Source organism: Hoplias malabaricus, chromosome 4, assembly GCF_029633855.1.
Source record: "Hoplias malabaricus isolate fHopMal1 chromosome 4, fHopMal1.hap1, whole genome shotgun sequence".
Lineage (NCBI taxonomy): Eukaryota > Metazoa > Chordata > Actinopteri > Characiformes > Erythrinidae > Hoplias > Hoplias malabaricus.
Window position 1 is genome coordinate 41,458,343 of NC_089803.1, and position 22,043 is coordinate 41,480,385.

Consider the following 22,043-nt stretch of genomic DNA (forward strand, 5'->3'; position numbering starts at 1 on the left):
AACAGAACTGTACGTCATTACACAATATATCAGTCCACATAGGGTTAGTGCTGAGAAATTTGGCAATAATTCAACATTATCACAAGTTGCTTCTAACAATTTTCAAGGCATTTACAATGTCACTTTTTTACTCGTTACAATGTAAAATAATAAAATGAAGCACAACTGGAGTTCATGATCATCTTTCTCAGTGTGGCCAAATTCTTTAAAGTTTGTTTTTATAAATTATTCAGTCTGAAATTTACAAATAAGTAATAAAGAGCAGGGCGGCACGGTGGCGCAGCAGGTTAGTGTCGCAGTCACACAGCTCCAGGGATCTGGAGGTTGTGGGTACAAGTCCTGCTCCGGGTGACTGTCTGTAAGGAGTTGATGTGTTCTCTCTGTGTCCGCGTGGGTTTGCTCCGGGTGCTCCGGTTTCCTCCCACAGTCACAAAACAAAACTAACGTTGGTCGGTGGATTGGTGACTCGAAAGTGTCCATAGGTGTGTGTTGCCCTGTGAAGGACTGGTGCCCTTCCAGGGTGTGTTCCCGCCTTGTGCCCAATGATTCCAGGTAGGCTCCGGACCCACCGTGACACTGAACAGCATAATTGGCTACAGATAATGAATGAACAATAAAGAGCATTCAAGTGCATTTTAAATTACAGTGCATGCTAACGGATTCAAGTTTAGCTAAATGCAACTTGCTTTTGAAATGGTAAGAACAAAAGGATGTGCAAAAATTTGGTCAGACTCAGACACGGTTATTTCTAAAACCTATCTTTAAAAACAGCTTCTACACAAATAAATTTTTTTTTGTGTTACAACATGGTCACAAACACAAAGATCAAGTGTCAGGTAGGTATCAGTTAAAAGTGCCATGCAGAATTGCATTTTTAATTCTAGCTTAGAATTTTCTTAAATAGATCCCTTAACATTGCAATATTTAAACATCTAACCTCCCTTAAAAGGATTTTCAGCAGCATTGTCCCCAATCCAAAGCAAAGTCAGGGAGAAGGATTAACCTCACAGTAAGCAGATTGGTCAAAACCCATCATTCGCCTTTTGTTTTCTTGTATAAACTCTGAACTCCCACTGGCTTGATTTAATAGCACTGCCTCGGAACATTGATAAAAAACTTGCACCGATCTGTTAAACCAATCATGTAATAAAACACATATAGATAAATGAACCATTGTTTCATGGACTTATGGTCATTATCTTGTAGCATGTTGTTTCTGATGGTACTGTGTAAACAAGAACTGCAGGGCGCTGTCGTGAAGTCTTAAAGTTTGGAGCGGAAGGGAAGGCCGTCATACATATCAGCTTTCAGCTGAGCCCACTCAGCCAGCCTTTGGATGGTGCTCTTCTCTTGGGAAAGCATGCTGGCAGCTTTTTTCAACTTTGTCTCGTTTCGCTCCAGGTAACGCTGGCCCTCTGCCTGCAGGAAGTTCAGTCGCTCGGCACGGTTCTCGTCCAGTGGAATGTCCTCACTCATGTAAGGGTTAAAGCGGAAGTAGGTGTCTGCAGGGAGGAGGGCATCCAACATTGTGTGGACCTCTGCAAAAGAAGAAATATCAGTAGATATACAAACCGGATTCCAAAAAAGTTGGGACACTATACAAATTGTGAATAAAAACTGAATGCAATGATGTGGAGGTGCCAACATCTAATATTTTATTCAGAATAGAACACAAAGCACAGATCAAAAGTTTAAACTGAGAGAATGTATCATTTTAAGGGAAAAATATTTTGTTTCAAAATTTCATGGCGTCAACAAATCCCCAAAAAGATGGGACAAGGCCATTTTTTACCACTGTGTGGCATCCCCCCTTCTTACAACACTCAGACGTCTGGGGACAGAGGAGACCAGTTTCTCAAGTTTAGAAATAGGAATGCTCTCCCATTCATGTCTAATACAGGCCTCTAACTGTTCAATCATCTTGGGCCTTCTTTGTCGCACCTTCCTCTTTATGATGCGCCAAATGTTCTCTACAGGTGAAAGATGTGGACTGCAGGCTGGCCATTTCAGTACCCGGATCCTTCTCCTACCTAGCCATGATGTTGTGATTGCTGCAGAATGTGGTCTGGCATTATCTTGTTGAAAAATGCAGGGTCTTCCCTGAAAGAGATGACGCCTAGATGGGAACATATGTTGTTCTAGAACCTGAACATAGTTCTCTGCATTAATGGTGTCTTTCCAGACATGCAAGCTGCCCATGCCACAAGCACTCATGCAACCCCATACCATCAGTGATGCAGGCTTCTGAACGGAGCGTTGATAACAACTTGGGTTATCCTTGTCCTCTCTGGTCCGGATGACATAGCGTCCCAGTGTTCCATAAAGAACTTCAAATCGTGACTCATCTGACCACAGAACAGTCTTCCATTTTGCCACACTCCATTTTAAAAGACCCCTGGCCCAGTGCAAATGTCTGAGCTTGTGGAGCTTGCTTAGAAATGGCTTCCTCTTTGCACTGTAAAGTTTCAGCTGGCAACGGCGGATGGCACGGTGGATTGTGTTCATTGACAATGCATTCTGGAAGTATCCCTGAGCCCATTCTGTTATTTCCTTGACAGTGGCATTCCTGTTTGAGGTGCAGTGACGTTTAAGGGCCCGGAGATCACGAGCATCCAGTAGAGTTTATGGCCTTGACCCTTACGCACAGCAATTGTTATTATAATATAGCTATTAGGAGTCTGGTAGCTATAAATAATTTTCCTAACAGTATCCTGAGAAAATTTTACCAAAAGCTTACATAAAGCTCTTAAACCTTAAGATGTCAAAGATTTACAGCAATTTTTTCAGTTATTTATTGTACAGTAAGAGAACCTGCATCATTCTTCAGTGGCAACTGCAGTAAGGCTACCTTCTTTTTGAAGAAGATCCCAAAACAGTATAATCTGCGATTAAAAATAACCATGGAGGATGCATGGCTGCTAATCTCATGAACACATGAAAGCAGAAATAGGTTAGGAAACCTCTGTCCCAATCATTCCACACTGACAGACTCTCTCCCTCACCCTCAGTGTCTGTAGCGCTGCTGATGACATGGGTGAGCTTGGTCTTCAGACTTGTGTAGGTCCCAGAGCTGCTCTTGCCAGTGGACTCATAGCGGCCAGTGCCTAGAGACACCACACATTGCACAGGAGTGTTGGGCCACAAACATTTGCACTCGTGGATAGCCAGTGCTGTAGGGTTGTTGATTAAGAGACCACCATCCTGCAGACACACACAAAAAGAAAAATGTTTTTAAAGATTCACATTAACTTAATCATATTAACTTAATTAACACAGATTCTTCTTAACTTAATCCAGAATATTGGGTAACACATGGACCATGGAAAAATTCTCTCTTCAGTTTATCACCGTTTATCAAACATCAAAACATTCTGAATTTATAGCAGTGTTTCCAACGGTGTTGAAAGTCCACCTAACACTTGAGGTCTAGTCTTAGTTGGTGAGTAATTTCCATGTAGATAATTGTGATTAACATTTTTTATTTTTGTACTGTTGAGTACAAACTGAAGCAGTCAGATTACTTGATTAGCTCAAATAAACAACTCATAAGTCATAGCACAGAAGTTGTTTTACTGCGACCTATGTTGCATCTTAATATATGTTTTTCCTCTTGCTATTATTTACATTAATTACCCTCAACCGTTCTGATAAAAATAAATAAATAAATAAATAACCACAATGGTAACATTGTTAAGTCTTACCTCTTTATTAAATAGTGGTGATCTGCTTAAACAATTGTGGTTTGACAATTATGTAATTGTGACATCTCAACTCAGAAAGTAATGTATAATATGTATGTAAATTTTATTGATTATATAACTACAATATACATTTTGACTATATATATATATATATATATATATTTTTTTTTTTTCTTTCTATATATTAACTTAATCATAAAAAACGTGTATGTTAATAATAAAAACCATTTGCCTAGATGTAAGCCTTGCTGTAGGAAGGCCATTAGGCAGAGTGAAAAAGGCCATGCAGATGTTATGTTGCATGTGCTGCATAATGTCCCAGCAGCCCTTCGCATGGGACTGCATTCTGACTGAGTGACAGGCATCTCATATGGTTGGAGCACTGCCAATTATGAATATCGAAGCCTAAGGGTGAACTGGCAGAGAGCCATTATCCAACAGCAGCAGCAGGTCTGGAGAGAAGGGAGGAGGGGGGTGATGAGGGTCAGAGCTTCAGACTAAAGGGAGTGGATTGACTGCTCTCAGTACAGATCAAAGAGCTCTGCAGTGCTACTCATTACAGGGCCAGTGAGGATGGTCCAACACCATCTGCTCCCATGTGACCCCCAAAAGACACGCAGGGATTATGTGATTCTGAATATGTATGCATATATTTTCACTTGTGTGAAATTTTTGTATGTACCTAATTTTTGTGCATTATGTGGAGACGGGTGGAATTCAGTGCTCAAAATCATGATGGACCATTAGCATTAGAGAATGTAAGATGGTAAATTGGGGGCAGGGGGGAATTCATTCCAATTCTGTAACAAATTTAATTAGATTTGGCATGCATAAATATTACACAAGTAATAGTATTACAATTATCAAATATTAAATAATATTAAATGTTAAATAATTCAGTGAATGTGCACAGGATCAGGAGCTCCTAACATCACACAAACTGTGAATTAAAACCATCCAGTCAGTTTTCTTGGCTGCCCAATCAGAAAGCATTGAATAAATGAGCCATTCTGATTTTGTCCTGCATTTTACGTAGAGGGCAGAGACTTGTGAATTGCCCTGCCTCCATGTCTGGGTCTTTTCAATCACAACTTTGAACTGGGGTTAATGTGAGGACACAAGGACAAGGTCAATGGAGCAAAACAGACACAACGATCACATAAAAATAAGAGTACTGATTAAGTAGTGAGAAAATAAGGATGGAGGAAAAAGAGAACCAAGTGAAAGTTTTATTAAGATGTGAGGGAACTGTGTTACTTGCAGGAAAGGGGTATTGAAAGTCTCCTTTAACAATAATTACATGATTAATTTAAAGAGAAGCAGATTTGTTTATTTCATATAGTTCAGCGTGTTATATTTTAATGCTATTGACAAAGATTGCTGAGATAAATGATACAGTATTACCAAACTATATTGTATTGTATTGCATCATATCATTTACCATTTCTGTGTTGTCACTTTATTTTCTGTGTAAGACACTATAATTTGTGGCTTTGATGTTCAAAAGATTGTAGTTCAAACTGAAACCTTGAATGCACCACACTGGAATTTGGCATTGATAGTTAATGAACAAGTATTTGAAGCGAGAACTTGAAGCAAAGGTCTTCAGCCCAGCCCCCTAGGACCCCTGAACCACTTCAGTTTTTTTTTTTTTTAATCCTCCACTTCTCAACACATCAGGAAACCAATAGCTTGATTACAGAATGAAGCAAATCAGTATGGGGCAAAGCACTATGCAGACAAAACACAGATCTAAAAAAAATGGACAATAAAAGGTCCATTGATTTATTAACAGCCATTCAGTAAAACCTTGGGTAGAGGTATTAAGTATATATTAGAGGATATCTCTATATCCAGTATATATCACTGTCCATGGGTGGCCCACCTTTTCCTCTCAACACATCCACAATGAGCACAGGCATCTGTTAAAAATCTGGAGAATTATCCCATTCAGGTGTGTTTAGCTGAAAAGAAGCAGTGGTTGGCTTTACATCTCTGTTTCACCAAAGGTGAAACAGGAGATGAAACTGGGTACAGCAAAAATAGATGTTGCCATATGTTATGAACAATCTAGTATATGTCTCTTTTGTACTATTGCTGGAAAAGTCAGGAAACATTTATATACAATAAATGAATTAATGTTGCTCTTATTCCCATCCATTCATTCTATCCTTAGAAAGGATTATGAAAAGAAAACTGCAAATGTTTCTTTTATCTTTGTGCCTAAAATAAACCCAATATGCAGGAAGGCCTGATCTACATGGAAAATGTATGCTCCTGCAGTGTGAAACTGTGGGTGGACACGCGCATTTCACATAAGGCAAAAGAATCCAATGTTATTTGCATCAGCTCAATGCTTCCCATTCATTACTAGCATTCAAAATCATCGTACACTTCCCTCATGTTCTAATCTGTCCTACATTTTTTCTTGCATAGGCCACATCTGTGTATAAGAAGAAAACAGACTATAATTCGAAAAACAAAAAGGGTCCCTAAATGGTATTTAGCTTGGACGTAAAGCTCTAGGAGAAAAATATGTATAGATTTGTATGACGATACATGACATTTTAAAAGTTCTTCATTGCAACACAATTTTATTTGCATTTTGAAGTGTACTTAATAATATGAAATAAATTGATCATAAATGTAAATATGCTGTATGTCCAAAATTGTACACACATATACATATGTACAATCTTCACAGAAAAGAATGAAACGAAATGGGATGCTCTGGAACAGCTGCATGAGAGATGCACATATGTTTACTATGCTCAAGGATCTATTGCCCTCCAACAATAGGTTGGCTAACACTGAAACTTGCAGAGTTATTCTCTCAAGGATTGTTCATGACCCTTGGTGACATGAAGAAAAAAAAAAAAAACATACATATATATTAAAAAATGCAATATGCCAGATAACCATTTCCTCCAGGTAACTCATAGCATGAATTTGTGCTTTTGTATAATATATTTGTGTTCTGGCTGTATTAGCATTTTCTGGACTGATGAGAGCTTAATAAAATATTAAGAATTTTCAACCATAGCCAACAATGCTACATCCATCCATCCATCCATCCATTATCTGTAACCACTTATACAATTTAGGGTCGCGGGGGGTCCAGAGCCTACCTGGAATCATCGGGTGCAAGGCGGGAATACACCCTGGAGGGGACGCCAGTCCTTCACAGGGCAACACAGACACACACACACACTCACACCTATGGACACTTTCGAGTCGCCAATCCACCTGCAACGTGTGTTTTTGGACTGTGGGAGGAAACCGGAACACCCGGAGGAAAGGGGGAGACACCGCGGACACGGGGAGAACACACCAACTCCTCACAAACAGTCACCCGGAGCGGGAATCGAACCCACAACCTCCAGGTTCCTGGAGCTGTGTGACTGCGACACTACCAACAATGCTACATAAAATCCTAATTATTCTGTGAATGTTACAATACTTCAATGCTCAGAGTCATACACTTGAGGTATAGAAACCAAAAACAGTGGCTTAGTTTAAGTGCTTCTATAGCTAGGAGAAAACGCAGCTAACTTCTTTTGAAATGACAGCCATTTGATAGCCTGATGTATGTTTAAAAACATGACCTTGCTCTAAAAAAGCTTGCTAAGGACTCGACTCCTCCACATCGTTTGCCTTGGCTAGGAGATTAGCGTCAGGCTCCAAACACTCTGTTCAAACAAAACAAAGGAACAGGGCTGACTTTCCATTGTGTGCAGACCTCAAAGATGCTATGCATAACAGATTGTTGGCTTGGTATGAAAAGTATGCGTTGAAGTGGCATTGAGAACAGTTTCTGAAGACAGAGAGAAGAGCACTCTTCTTAATAGAGTTTGGAATAAAGCACGGCACCAAGAGCCACTGGGAGCTTTGCCGTCAACAGGTTTTCAAGCCAAGAGCTTGCACCGCATTTACATATTAATTCCCCACCATTCATCCCACTGCAGTACAACCACATTAAGCACACAGTTAAATCACTGTGGGGTTAAGTGATTCTCAAGACAACAACAAAAAAAATGATCAACCAACAGAAAAACAAAAGTGGGTGGGAAAAAAAAGACAGCAAGGACTACGCAGACAAATCCCTTAAATTCTACTTATCGAAGTATTATCACAGATTAAGCATGCCAAGCTTCCTTGGGTTTGTGAAAGGTCCTATACACGAGTGGAATTAATTATTACTAGATTATTTTAATTAATTATTATTAGAAAACAAAAACCCTAAAAATCTCTCGTTATTTCATCCCTCAAGTGTGAATTCACATAGTATTCATATGCATTGAAGGAACCCTCTTCTACTGAGCCAGACAAGTGCTCAACAGCTTAGATAATAGTCTTTTCCCTCTGCAATAGTGACATCAGCTATGTGACTGTCACATCCATAGATCAACAGTGGCGGACTCTTCACTGAGTTGAGATCTCGTGTGGTGTAAAGCTAATCTGAATTGGAGCATTCATTCAGGACTGTGGCCGGCTGTTTCCCTGCCCTTTCCAGACAGCGGGTACATTGAGGCGGTGTGGATGTGAACTCTGTGGGTGACAGTACAGCTGGACAGTGTGGCGCTCTCTCTCTCTCACCATTACAAATGTTCTGGATTTCACTAGCAAAGCCAAAAGCAGATCACAGAGCGTCTCTCATTAACTAATCCAGTTGTCATTAAACTCATTATGTGCTGAGATTAGTAGCCCATATTCTGTCTGTAGTTTCAGTTTGTCAGTCTGATTTAATCAATATACATGTTGTTAGTACCACTTCATAAAAGCAGAGCACAACGTTAACCTCATCATCAGGAGCTCACTGGAGGAAGCATGGGCTTCCATTGGGGAAGTCGTGGCAAGCTAACAGTTGGAACTGGCAAAATCTAAATGTAAGAATATGACTATTCTGTCCCCTGTGTTTTTGTTAAACATAAATAAATATGGTGCAGTGAAAAGCCAAGAAAAATTTTACTTTCCCCACCCACTTAAAAGGTAGTCAATACGTCAAGACATGTTTGGAATCCACATTTTACTTCTTTTGACTAAAATGACTGCTGCGTTCAGATTTACCCTTAAATCCTATTCATTTTTGTAGTTCATACAGGTCATATAGTGATCTAAACCACATCGACAAATGTGCATAAGCTTAATGAAAACTGGGATTTGATTGATTTAAAACACCACAATATTAAAGGCATGTTACTAAAGCCAAACAGACTTCATTTAGGAATGTATTTGTTCAAAGGCCTATGGCTAGTAAGTAGAAAATTGTGTTTTTAATTTTATATTTTATTTTTAAATACCTTTTTTTTTTTTTTTTTTGATATTTTAGATAATGCACTACATTTATTAATTTGGCTTGTCAAAGCCAAATTGCTGTTCTTCGAAATTGTATTATTGTTTTCTACTTCTTCAATATTTTTCTTATTATTTTTATATTCACAAAATATAAAATGCTACTACTCCTAGGGTTTTCATGCTACAGCCGCGAAACTTCACATGGTCATAGATCATATGCCAACTCGGGTTGCTTGTGTTTTATGGAGCAATCCAACTTAGGAATTCCCCTAGGAATGCACTGGCCAAAACCAGCTCTAACTCAGCCAATTTTGAAGCTACGGCCACAAGATTTCAGATGGCCAGACCCGGGAACACATCACGTCAAAAATCTGACCTCTTGCACTCATCCACCCTGTTTAATCCCTCCTTCAATATCCCTCCATTCACTTAAATGAGGGATGGCTAGAGTGCATGATGTCATCGCACTCTAGTTCCACTGCCCGGAAAGCATTTTTTCACTTTTTAGCCAAACATTTCCCCATAACTTCACTACATTTTCACTTAGAGAGTTCATTTATATTTTAAATGGTTGAGAAATTTCCACTTTTTAACACCTGTACATTTGAAAAGACGACTTTTGAGTTATGAATTTTTGTTTGGCACTAGGGTGGGTTTCAGCTCCCATAGAGTTCAATGTATTTTCAGAGCGGCTCAGCGCGCAGAGTTTCAAAAATTTGTTCTGTGATTAACTCGTCATGACGCAATCAATTCTTGCTCAAACTGCTAAATTTTTACACCAAATCGATCCCTAGAGTCTCCTTGTCGTTATGGCAAGTTTGGTTAAAAAATAAACAAGACAATTTTTCGAGCTACATGAGTTAGTTTGGAGGGTGTACCCCCATAGGAATTCATTGAATGGTGAATCTCTCTCAGTCTGTATGCCTGTCTATATCTCTGTGTGCATGTGTGAGTGAGAGAAAGGGAGGGAGAGGGAGAGAGAAGTAGAGTGAGGGGGAAGGGTGTGAGGGACACAGAAATACAGGTGCTGCTCCTAAAATTAGAATATCATGAAAAAGTTCATTTATTTCAATAATTCCATTCAAAAGGTGAAACTGTACTTATTCATTACACACAGACTGATATATTTCAAGTGTTTATTTATTTTACCTTGATGATTATAATTGACAACTAATGAAAACCCCAAATTCAGTGTCTCAGAAAATTTGAATATTGATAGACCAATACAAAAAAAAGGACTTTTACCAATGCTGGCCAAATGCCTGCAGGAATGCGGCATGGCATGGAGTCGATCAGTCTGTGGCACTGTTCAGGTGTTATGAGAGCCCAGGTTACTCTGATAGTAGCCTTCAGCTCTTCTGCATGGTTGGGTCTGGCATATTGCATCTTCCTCTTCACAATATAAGGTCAGGCAAGTTTGCTGGCCAATTAAGAACAGGGATACCATGGTCCTTGAACCAGGTACTGGTAGTTTTGGCACTATGTGCAGGTGCCAAGTCCTGTTGGAAAATAATATCTGCATCTCCATAAAGTTGTTCAGCTGCAGGAAGCATGAAGTGCTCTAAAACTTCTTGGTAGATGGCTGCATTGACCTTGGACCTCAGAAAACACAGTGAACCAACACCAGCAGATGACATGGCACCCCATACCCTCACTGACTGTGGAAACTTTACACTGAACCTCAAGCAATGTGGATTCTGTGCCTCTCCTCTCTTTCTCCAGACTCTGGGACCTTGATTTCCAGAAGAAATGCAAAATTTACTTTCATCAGAGAACATAACTTTGGACCACTCATCAGTCCAGTCCTTTGTGGAAGCAAGACACTTCTGACACCGTCTCTTGTTCAAGAGTGGCTTGACACAAGGAATGCAACAGCTAAAACCCATGTCTTACATACGTCTGTGTGTGGTGGTTCTTGAAGCACTCACTCCAGCTGCAGTCCAGTCTTTGAGAATCTCCCCCACATTTTTGAATGGGTTTTGTTTCACAATCCTCTCCAGAGTGTGGTTATCCCTGTTGCTTGTACACTTTTATCTTTTAGTTCTCTTCGACTTTCTATTAATGTGCTTGGACACAGAGCCCTGTGAACAGCCAGCCTTTTTAGCAATGACCTTTTGTGTCTTACCCTGCTTGTGTAAGGTGTCAGTGGTCATCATTTGAACAACTGTCAAGTCAGCAGTCTTCCCCATGATTGTGCAGCCTACACAAATAGACTGAGAGACCATTTAAAGGCCTTTGCAGGTGTTTTGAGTTAATTAGCTGATTAAAGTGTGGCAACAGGTGTCTTCAATATTGAACATTTTCACAAAATTCTAATTTTCTGAGATACTGTATTTTCATTAGTTGTCAGTTATAATCATCAAGTTAAAAGAAATAAACACTTGAAAGATATCAGTCTGTGTGTAATGAATTATACTGTAATATATTATTACAATATACAATTTCACTTTTTAAATAGAATTACTGAAACAAATCAACTTTTTCATGATATTCTAATTTTATGACCAGCACCCGTATATAGACAGTCTCTAAGATTTTAAAAGTCATCTTTAAGGTGGAAATCCAAAAAACATTGTTGTTTTTAAGGTAGACTTCTTAATAAAATTGTGGGTTTCTTAAGGTGGAGTTTTTTTAAAGGTAGCAATCAAATGGTATTGTTTAACCAGATGAGCACACCTTTTTTAAAAATGTTTGTGTGATTTACCCTGCCATAACACAAACATTTCTTGCTCAATCTTCATATTTCTTGAAACAAATCTATTGCCAATGGGTTCTTTCTCGTACAATGTGACTAGTTTTTCAGTGTGGGGTACAGTTTTCGTACAGCGCTCGTTCAAACAGGACATGGTCCTTTCATGAAGCCCCAGATTAAAGTGGCTGGATTCTTAAGATGGAATGGAAAATTCCAGCAGCAGTTTATTGAACAGACTAGTCTAAATGTAATGGGAGTCATTTTAAGGTGGTAGGGTTTTTTAAGGTGTCCGTTTATTTGGCATAGTCAGTTATTTAAGGTGAAAGCCTAAATAAAATGGCTGAAAATCTTTTTTACGTGTTTTTTTTTTTTTTTTTTTTAAGATGGCCTGCAAAATATAACGGCAGGTTTTTTGAGGTGGTATTTCTTTTTAATGTGACCATTTCAGTGAAGAAGTCACTTACTTAAGATGGATTTTTAATGTGGATATTGGATAAATTGATCTATAAATTTAAAGTCACTGCGATTACATGTTTTATGTAATTTATTTGCAATGTATTTTGGAATTTAAACACACCAGCAGTGCCGTAGAGTTACAGCAGAACAGACGCAGAACAGAGTTTGATGAGCGTTTAAAGTTTAAGACGTTTAAATAATTATATTTTATATTATTAGCATATCTATAAGCAATTAACAAGTGTGTTAAAGAGTGAGCGGATTTCCCACTAAACTAGTAGATTTAAGGAACGTTTACAGTTAATTAGGCTATAGGACTTCGAGTAAAATATAAGTATAACAACGGACAGCCTGGAAATACCTCCTCATAATTTAATTTTATGATTTATTCCGCTGGGAAATTAGAGAGAAATTATTCTAGCAGGATGTTTGGGGAGCATTTGTTAAATGTAACTGGGTGAGTGATTGTAGAGTTGTGAGTGGAGAAGGTGAAATGAGGATTTATTTTGCAGTAGAATCTAAGCTAAAGTTACAAAAAGGAACAGAACTGTTTTTGTGATTATGTTGAATAGAATATAATGCATATTTGAGACTTTTAAACAGTAAAGAAAGAACACTTACTATACATATTTTATTTGTTGTTGTAATCTTAATGTAATGGCGCTCACTCTACTTAAATGAACCAGGCAATAAATAAAAAAAGACATTTCTGTTAAGTGATTTTGTTTTTTTAAAGAGAATCATTGACTTTACGTATGCAAACATAGATGATTTAATGTCCTGCCTGGATGTGATATTTTAATATACCATTTTTAATAGCAAATTTCTACACAAAGGCTCCACCTTCTGTCCAATCTGATGCTATATGTTTTACATTAGTCTTTAAGATTAGGTCCATATAGTATTACTGAAACCACCATGACGTGTTAGAAAACTGATTTATGAACATCTCTTCACCTTTTTCTTAAGGTGAAATGTTCTTAAAGGTGGCAGTCAAAAATGTATTGGCGGCCTTTTTAAGGTTTAAGGGTTATTCGAAGTGGTCATTTATTTGAGGTTTTATTTTCAAGTGGAATTTTTAGTAAGGTGTCAGTCAAAGTACACTGGCAGTCTCTTTAAGCTGGTGGTGTTTTAAAGGCAGTATTGGATTGTTCTATAAATTTAAAGTCATAGCCATTAAGCAGCATATAAGCTAATTTGGCAACGATGCTAGCAATACGTGACAAGCCAAATTCACAAAAGTTCTTGAACTTTCACCCTCTAGTTATGCTAAGAATTCATACTGACCACAGTAGCCATTCCATTAAGTTCTGATTTAAAAACAGACATACAATAGACCAATTCAACATAAATGTTTGAACATTTCTACCTGACAATATTTACCTGATGTAAGTCGGTTCCTAACACAAATTCCTGGAAGTAGCCTGGCGCAGCAGATGAAGCGCGGATGGCCTGCCACATTTTATGCTGGCAGCTGCCCAGGTAGTGGGAGCGCACCCCTGGAAGGAAGTTGTAGTTCCTGAAGACATAAGCCTTCAGTGGCAGCCCTCTGTTCACTATGGTGCTCACAGCTGCCACCTGGAGGACGGAAGAGAAAGATTCAGTGCTAATAAGCAGAATAAATACCTGTGGAAAACAGCGTTTTTTAAAAGACTTCCTAGAGTGTCAGTGCCCTGCATGTTTTTGTCCGGTTCTAACACATACAATTATCTTGAAAAAGTTCATTAACACTATGACTTTTTTTCACACATCATGATGTTTGCTAAAGTCCACCTTAAAGTTTAAAGTTGCGTAACAGTATTTGTATCATATGGTTAACAGGTTTCACACTATACAAGCTGAACAACGCCAAATAACATTTTTCTGAAATGTTCAGAGATAGCACTTGATACGTTCACAGAACAAACCTATATGAGCTTATGTAACAAGTCAAATGTTAAACTTCCCCTCTGGTCGTTGATTAAACACCTAAACACTCATCTCAGTTCATCAAAGTTACAGATTCATAACTTGTAAATATTTATTCAGCACTTGCCAATCTATGAATATGCAAATAGACTTTGCCTCTATCTTCCCTCACTCTTCCACTGTACTCTTGCAGCTTGAAAACCTCACCCTGTAATGTGACAGGATTGGTTCCTTAGGTTTATAATGTTAGAAACCATAGCTGTCTAAATTTTCCCATTCGAAATTGTTAATGGAACTCTTCAGGTTCAGCCATTAGGTTAACTGCATATTTCACTCATGATGTGTCGTCTAGCGCACAGACGTTAACAATGTAAACATCTTGATTCTCATTGGACATTTTTAAACAGCAAGAATATATGAGAACACTGATGCACATGTGATACTGACAATAAAATAAATAAATTAATTTTAAAAAATTGCTAGACCCTTGTTTTTGACAGTCCACTCTTTTATGTGTTCCAGAGAATAATTTTAATTGGTCCACACTAAACAATTTAGATGCGAATGCATCTGAAAATATGCAAGCATGGGAACTATAGGACTGGGAACTACTGGTATTATAGAAAATGATCCATCATGCAAAAAGGATTTTGTGAAACTCACCTTTGGACAATCTGGATCTTTGGCAGTATCAATCATGAGACTGGCCCCCATTCTCTCTCTGTTAAATTTACATATTGGAATATTGAATTAAAATTACACATTATGCACAATATATAATAAACATATCTTAAGATCCCTAAGATAATTTTGTGGAGACAACTGAGAGGGAAATGTATTCTCACTTAAGCATTTCTTCCCAGATTTGGCTGTCATAGAAGGCGTGACTCCAGCCCATCTTCACTGTGCCCACAATAACGTTCTGTTTAAAGACATCAGAGCCCAGCTTCCTGTAAAGTGCCTCACACTCTGGCAGAGGGATCTGGAATACCCCCAACATAAATGCCAGTATGGCACCTGTGTAACAGCCACATTATTTCATCATAAGACACAAGCCTTTCACAGACAACGGACATCCAAAAAATATTTTAACTGCTTAATATAAATAATCTTTGCAATAAAAAAAAAACTTTAAGAGAAATGAATGTTAATGCAAACTAGATTTTATCAAATTAACATGACTGATTTAGATTAATTCAACATTAAAAAAACAGTTCAGATCTGACTTGGCTTTTTGAACATAACCATAAAGCTGATTTTGTTGATATCACATTTTAAAGACACAGAGAACACTGCTATAATCAGCAAAGTAATTTGTCAGTTAAGCTGAAAATGCATGCATCACAGTTAATTGTTCATAATTTACAGCAAGCTTGCCTATAATGTAGGAATTCCTATACAAAAATCCAAAATACACTCTTCAAGACACTTACACAAAATGTAAAAGTTTTAAACCTCTTGGTAGAAATGGTGGGGCCTACTGCCATCAGCTGAAAAGGCTGTATTAGATATTTAATCCTGTAACATATCCCACTTACATGGTATATTGTGATGTTGTTAGCTGTATATTATGTCCTGGTTGTAGATTGTAATTTTTATACAGGTACAAGTCCAGGTACAAGTAAACAGAACAGCTCTAACAGATAAGCTCTGGAAATACCTATAGTTCTGTACCTGTGCTGACTCCACAGATGTAATCAAATAACTGGTAGATAGGCTTTCCAGTGAGGTTCTCCAGCCTATTCAGAGTCTGCAATGCAACCAGACCCCTAAAAATAGAAATACAAAATATAAAATAAATGACATACAACTTCTAAAAAAATGACCAAACAATTAATTGCATTTTACACATTCTGAAAATTAAGTGTGAGATCTCATATACCTAGTTCCTCCTCCATCGATGGTAAGGACACGGATGCCCCTGCCTTTGACTGGGTCAGTATAACCCACCAGCGCAAGAGCCTGCCTCACTGCTGCCTGAAGCATGGGATCCCGCGCCTGACGCAACCGCAACAGACATGGAATAACTTTCTCCTGCAGAGAGAAAAAAGACACATAGATAGAACATGTCTTAGTATTGTTGTTTTCGCTATTGTTGTTGTTTAAATCTTTGATTTATGTCACTGATAAATGAACTGTTCTGACATACAATGCAAGGCAGAAAATCATAAAACCTTTATAAAAAAGGCTTTATAAAAAACCTAAAGGACTGAAATGGAATTTTGACTATTTATAGACTGAATTGGGAGGGAAATGTTGTTGTTTAAATCTTTGATTTATGTCACATCAATGAACTGAACTATTCTGACCTACAACGCAAGGCACAAAATCATAAAACCTTCAACAGAAACAGAAAAAAACTACATCATCTGTGGTTTGATTGTTGGCTTTAGGTAGCTAATGACACACTGAATTCAGACAGCTAAGTGAGAAGATCCAATACAAAGTTCACTGTGGAAGCCTATATCGTGCAAAATTATCATAGAGGTGCATGTCAAAAAATTAGAATATCATCAAAATGTTAATTAACTTTTTGATGATAGTCTAATTCACTGACCTGCAACTGTAGATCATACCCTATGGAAATATGTAGTCTGGTCCTTTAGAGACAAAGACAAATATAGGCACACTTACAGTGACGGCCACTCCTCTGGTCTCAGGGAACTCCAGCAAGTGAAAGCTGAGTTCCTCCACTCTGCTGATGGTGATCTTTACGTCGGTCACTCTCTTTATGGCCTTCACCAGACCTCTGGTCCTGTTATCCACACTCACACGTGCTATGATCTACACACCAGTTATTAAAACTTTATTTAATATAATTTATTATATATTTAAAACAGATGAATAAACAGATATATAATAAAACAGATGAATCAATTGAAAAAAATAATCATTAGTTGAAGCCCTAGTTTGATGTATAAATTACGCATAGTTTATTGTCCTAGGTTGGTACCTTCTCTCTTTGAGACAGCAACCTCTGTGCCTTTTCCTCTGCCTCTTTCCGCTCCTTGGTTTCTGCATCCTCCATGTCCTGAGATACCTCTTGCGCTGCCTCAGGAGCTTTGTCCTTTTCTGCAGCCACACTCTTCGAATCAGCCCTAAACTTGGGAACCAGCGGGGCAATGTAACTTCCCACAAATGCCTGCATGCTGGGCCTCTTGTATGACAGGTATTGGCTGATGCCTTTCCTCTGTGGTGTGGGAGAGGATGGTGTAACACTCTCCGCCTCTGTAATACCTGGCTGTTCTGGAGTTTTTGCGTTTTGTCCAGTCTGGTCAATCAGAGGAGGAGAGGTAGGTGGCTCTAAATCAACTTTCTGAGCGACTTGTGCAAGCACAGGGAGGTGCTCTTTGATCCCACCGAGATGAGCTGTGCTTGATGGCACAATGACATCTCTGCTCTTCTGTTGTGGTATGTTCTCTTCCTGGGTGTCGCTTCCAAAGTATGTGTTTACATGTTCTGCCAAGTGGCTGTAGGTTTCGTCTATGTTTGTGGCAAAGGCTGAGGGCTGGAAACGCTGTAGTGTCTGTTTGGCTACTGCTGCAGATGTAGGGAATGTAGCCAGACTGATCTGAGTTGTGGGGGCACCCTTCTTGACTTCTTTGCATTTTGCCTCCTCTTTTTTCTCTGTCAGTTGCTGAGGTGCTGCCACAGTCACAACTGTAGCAGGCTCTGACTCTGGACACGCCACTTTGACCTCTATAGATTTGCCCACAGGGGCAGTATTGGGTCTGAGGCGCGTTATTTTGGAGAACAGCTCTGTGTTCACTGTCCCGCTAACAGCTTTGGTGACAGTGTCAAGTGTACTCTTGATTCGCGACATGCGGCTGAGGTCACTCAAGAACACGTTGGACAGACTTGTACTGGTGAAGTCTTTAGCTCTTTAGTGTGTGGCCTTCGAAAGCATTCTTCTCACTCGTCTTTCATCTTCACTGGGAGTTCAATAGGTTTGTAGGCATCTGCTGAACAAACTCTCTCCATGTTACTGTATCCAATAGAATATTTCATCTTATACACCACCTGGAAAAGGAAGTTTATTCATTAAACAAAAAATACCAGGTATTATTTTCTAACACCCATGCCAAATATTTGTAATGAATTTTTATTTGACCAATAGGTTTCTTAGGTCTGGAAATTGCAGAAACAATAGACAAAAACCGAAAAGGCATAGTGCAAGACATATAACTTAACTTAAAATAAAATAAATAAAATTTTCACTGGAGATTAAAATTAGAGAACAACATATAATTTCCTAAATGTCAAGGTCACTGTGTAGTCCTATTTGAAATTATCCAAACAGGAGAAAGAGCAGGTATTTTTAAAGCATATTACATGAGTTACATTTATTTGTAAGCACAGTATTAAAAAAATTTGATATTTGAAAAAGAACATGGATCAATATTAGAGAACACTTTCAGATACCTCCAAATTATTGGTGTTAATCTGGCACCTGGTGCTACTCTCCTTAAATTACCTGACAAATGCTATTTAACTGTCAGCCTAACATTCCACTCTTCACTGACTTCAGTAATAAGATGGTGAGGTGTCCTTAAGTGACTGAAACTTTCTGGTTGTCCAAATGAAGGCCAAAGGGATGACCCTATCAGTCACAGCAAGAGCAGTTGGTCGCAAATCTGTGATTTCTAGAATATTGCGTTTTTACAAAGTCTCAAACTCATTCAAGTCCCCTATGAAAGGCTGGTCGTCCATGAAACACAAATGCAAGAGAAGAAAAGATAATGCAGAGAATCTCAATGGGCAGTCGCTTCAACGCTGCTGCTGGATTGCTCACCAACTCAACACTGAACTCAGTAAAAATATGTCTCGCCATACAGTCTCTTAATGTTTAAGGTCAAAAGCCTAGACTAACCTTTGCTGAGGCGCATGATATGTGGACAAATGAAAGCAAGTATCATTTAATTATTGTATACATTATATTTGTCATCAGACTGAGGAAGTACTGAAGCCAGTGTGTTTTATATATATATATATATATATATATAGGGTAAAGGAGGAAATGTCATTGTTTGGTGAATGTTTTTCAGCAGAGGGAGTTGGGCTTCTCATACAGCTACATGACATTTTGTATGCAAATATTTATGAGGAACTTCTAAGACAACAAGTGGATCCTTCTCTGCATTCATCACTGAATCAGCCAGCAATTTTCATACAGGACAATGCCCCCTGTCACACAGCAAAATAGATAAAGCAGTTCTTGAAAATGAAAACACTGAAATAATGAAATGGTCATTCCACAGTCACTAAAATGTGGAAGAGACAGGAAAAAGTGTGGACCAAAATCACACTAGAGCAGTGTGAGGGACTAGTGGTGTCCTGTGGCCACAGATGTGCTGAAGTCATTCAAGCAATGGCATGTACACTTCCTATTAATTGTTGACTTCACAAAATGTAGTTGTAATCTTTCTCTGCACTAACAAATCATGTTCTTCAACATGGTAAAACACTCAATGAAGATCAGATTATTTCTCAAAAAAAAAGTGTTTATAAATTGTTCTCCATGTTTGGAGATCATGTTTGTTCTCCATGCCACTGTATATTTGTTTGCTAAATGATTCATACCCGTTCTCAGTCTACAATGGCAATGCCTTTATTTGCCTTTACAGCAAATGGTTCTTATAACTGCTTACACGCTTCCTGCATGTCTCCAGGGGGATTTTGGGCCACCCCAATTATGGGATGATCTCCAGGTACAAGTCCAGGTCAAGTTGTCAATCGACCTAGTATATTATTTTAATAAAACTAAGAACAGAATCAAAGCCAGATACATGGCTTTTTAAATACAATTCTCAAGACTTCTGCACCAAACATTGATTCAGTCATTGTCTGTAATCGCTTATCCAGTTCTGGGTCATGGTGGGTCAGGAGCCTAATAAGCAGGAACACACACTGGAGGGGGCGCCGGCCCTCACAGGGTGACACACACACCTACAGACACTTTAGAGTCGCCAATCCACCTAACAACGTGTGTTTTTGGACTGTGGGAGGAAACCGGAGGAAACCGACACAGACACAGGGAGAACACAGCAAACCCCTCACAGACAGTCACCCGGAGCAGGTTTGGAACCCACAACTCCGGGATCCTGGAGCTGTGTGACTGTGACACTACCTGCTGCGCCACCGTGCCGCCCGTGTTTGCAATGTTGTAAACTCAAATTTAAAAATCATTTTAAATTATTTTTAAATGGGGTGGCACTATCAAACTGTAATTTGAATTGCTCTACCCAAAGCTTTGCACTCGAATTCCCGGATGTAGAGTCGGTCAGGTTCTCCATGGAAACGAAAAACACGACGGACTCAAAGGCGACCACAAACTTCCAGCGTGAAAAAAAGCCCCAGAAAACTCTGTCCACAACAAAATCGACACCAGAGGGTCTCTGTTAGAGACTTATACCCGCCATGGAACCCGACTCGGAGGAGGCAGACAGGGCTCTGGAGTTACGGGCGGTTGAGCTGGTGAGGGCGGTTCTGGAGAGTGCCGAGAGCGCGCTGCGCCCTGCTCCTGTCCCGGAGAGAGAGCAGTCCGGACCCCGAATCTCTGATATCGAGTGGGTGTCGTGTGGAGAGTTCACCGTGGAGCGGGGACGGACTCAGATAGAGGAGTTCATCCGCACCTGGGAGCTAGACCCGAGCTGGCTCTTCACCGTGCGCTTCCTCCGGGAGAGAGACCTGCCGCTCCACCGGGAGCTCGTTTACCGGGCCGTGTTCAGTCTGCCCACGCGCCGTTCCCCCGTTAGCGCGCAAACCGCGGCTGTTGTCTTCACCGTCCTCTCGCACACCAACAGACCCCCCTCACACCCCGTACAGGTCCACTTCACCATCGAGACCTCCAGGACCCTGCACCAGCCCGGCCTCACCAGGGTCCGAGAGCAGTGGCTTAAAGACGTTATCGAGAGCAAAGCCAGGCTGCTGGACACTGTGGGCTTTTAAAAAGAGCCACCGGACACTAGACTGTTTCTTCATTCAATTCACAATTAAAGTTGAGTGGACTGTTATTTGAAATGCAAAAAAAGCGCAAATAAGAAAACTTTAACAATCTAAGCCATGGATTTCGAAAATAACACCAATGTCTGAGAAATCATGAGTTATGTAACGTTACCTATCAGCACACCTCTGGGGGTTTCTCTGGAACGAAGCCCTTCACATTAAACTACTCTGAACAACTTTGCTAATGTCTTATTTATAGTTAGAAAGTGTCCACTGACGGTCTCTTAAAAGCCAGAGGATTAAGTAGCATTTTATCTCTAGTACCAAAGAGGACAGCAGATATTAAGTGACAGTTAAACTGATCTCCTTGTTGAACTATTACAGGAGACTTCTGGGAGTTCTCGGGTTGAGCTGGACAGCTCTGCTAAGCTAAAGAACAGCTGTTAGACAAGTTGAGGTAACGTTAGGAAATACACTGAACAAGGTCCAGCTGTCACATTCAAACAGAAATGACCCTTCTGTCGTGCGCTGTGAGTGAACCTATGGATGTCAAAGCTATAAAAGTATCTCTACAGTTCTCTTTCCCTCCCTTTTCTGGGAAACGCTAGCAGAGCGTTATGAATGGACAATTTTAACTTATTATTACTCAGAGTCTAACGCAACGCCAGTGTCACTCACCCGTGTGTCGTCAGTGTGAGCTGAATGAACCCCAGAGAGACAGCAGAGCTTTTAAAAGCTGTTATTTATAAAAATTTTGTCTACATTTGGTCAGAGGATTGTTTGCTAACAACAAAAATTTCTTTTTCTCCTTCCGTTAGGACTAGAGTGAAACACCACACCACCCCCTACCGGAGCACGCTGTAAACACACCTCCTCATCTGTAGATTGCGCTGTAGATTGTAGATCCCATGATTTACATCTTGTTTTACGTATTTTCTTTGACCATTTGAGTAAAAATGGTTTAAACACCCATTATTACAGTGTAGTAGAGTATTCAATCCGTATTAACTTTTTTGTACAATATTAGTCTTTTAGACAAGATACTG

At 39.3% G+C, this 22,043-nt stretch overlaps 2 protein-coding genes across 4 annotated transcripts; one reads left to right on the top strand and one right to left on the bottom strand.

Annotated features, from left to right (window-relative positions):
• Nucleotides 1-17: 17 nt before the first annotated feature.
• On the bottom strand, nucleotides 18-21,811 carry pnpla8 (patatin-like phospholipase domain containing 8). Of its 3 annotated transcripts, none has more exons than XM_066669289.1 (10): nucleotides 21,676-21,811; nucleotides 17,006-18,072; nucleotides 16,687-16,836; nucleotides 15,935-16,086; nucleotides 15,727-15,821; nucleotides 14,898-15,069; nucleotides 14,716-14,773; nucleotides 13,528-13,722; nucleotides 3,003-3,201; nucleotides 18-1,538 (listed from the first exon to the last, which is right to left on the bottom strand). In XM_066669289.1, exons 2-10 carry the CDS (start codon nucleotides 17,873-17,875, stop codon nucleotides 1,264-1,266), a joined length of 2,166 nt encoding a protein of 721 aa, XP_066525386.1. In that variant the 5' UTR covers nucleotides 17,876-18,072; nucleotides 21,676-21,811; the 3' UTR covers nucleotides 18-1,263. The 3 variants fall into 3 exon arrangements, with proteins under 3 accessions (XP_066525386.1, XP_066525387.1, XP_066525388.1); XM_066669290.1 differs by lacking the exon at nucleotides 21,676-21,811 and adding an exon at nucleotides 21,170-21,382; XM_066669291.1 differs by lacking the exon at nucleotides 21,676-21,811 and adding an exon at nucleotides 20,685-20,815.
• On the top strand, nucleotides 20,018-21,286 carry akap14 (A-kinase anchoring protein 14). Its single transcript, XM_066669292.1, has one exon. The coding sequence runs from the start codon at nucleotides 20,470-20,472 to the stop codon at nucleotides 20,998-21,000; it is 531 nt and encodes a 176-aa protein (XP_066525389.1). The 5' UTR covers nucleotides 20,018-20,469; the 3' UTR covers nucleotides 21,001-21,286.
• Nucleotides 21,812-22,043: the final 232 nt, after the last annotated feature.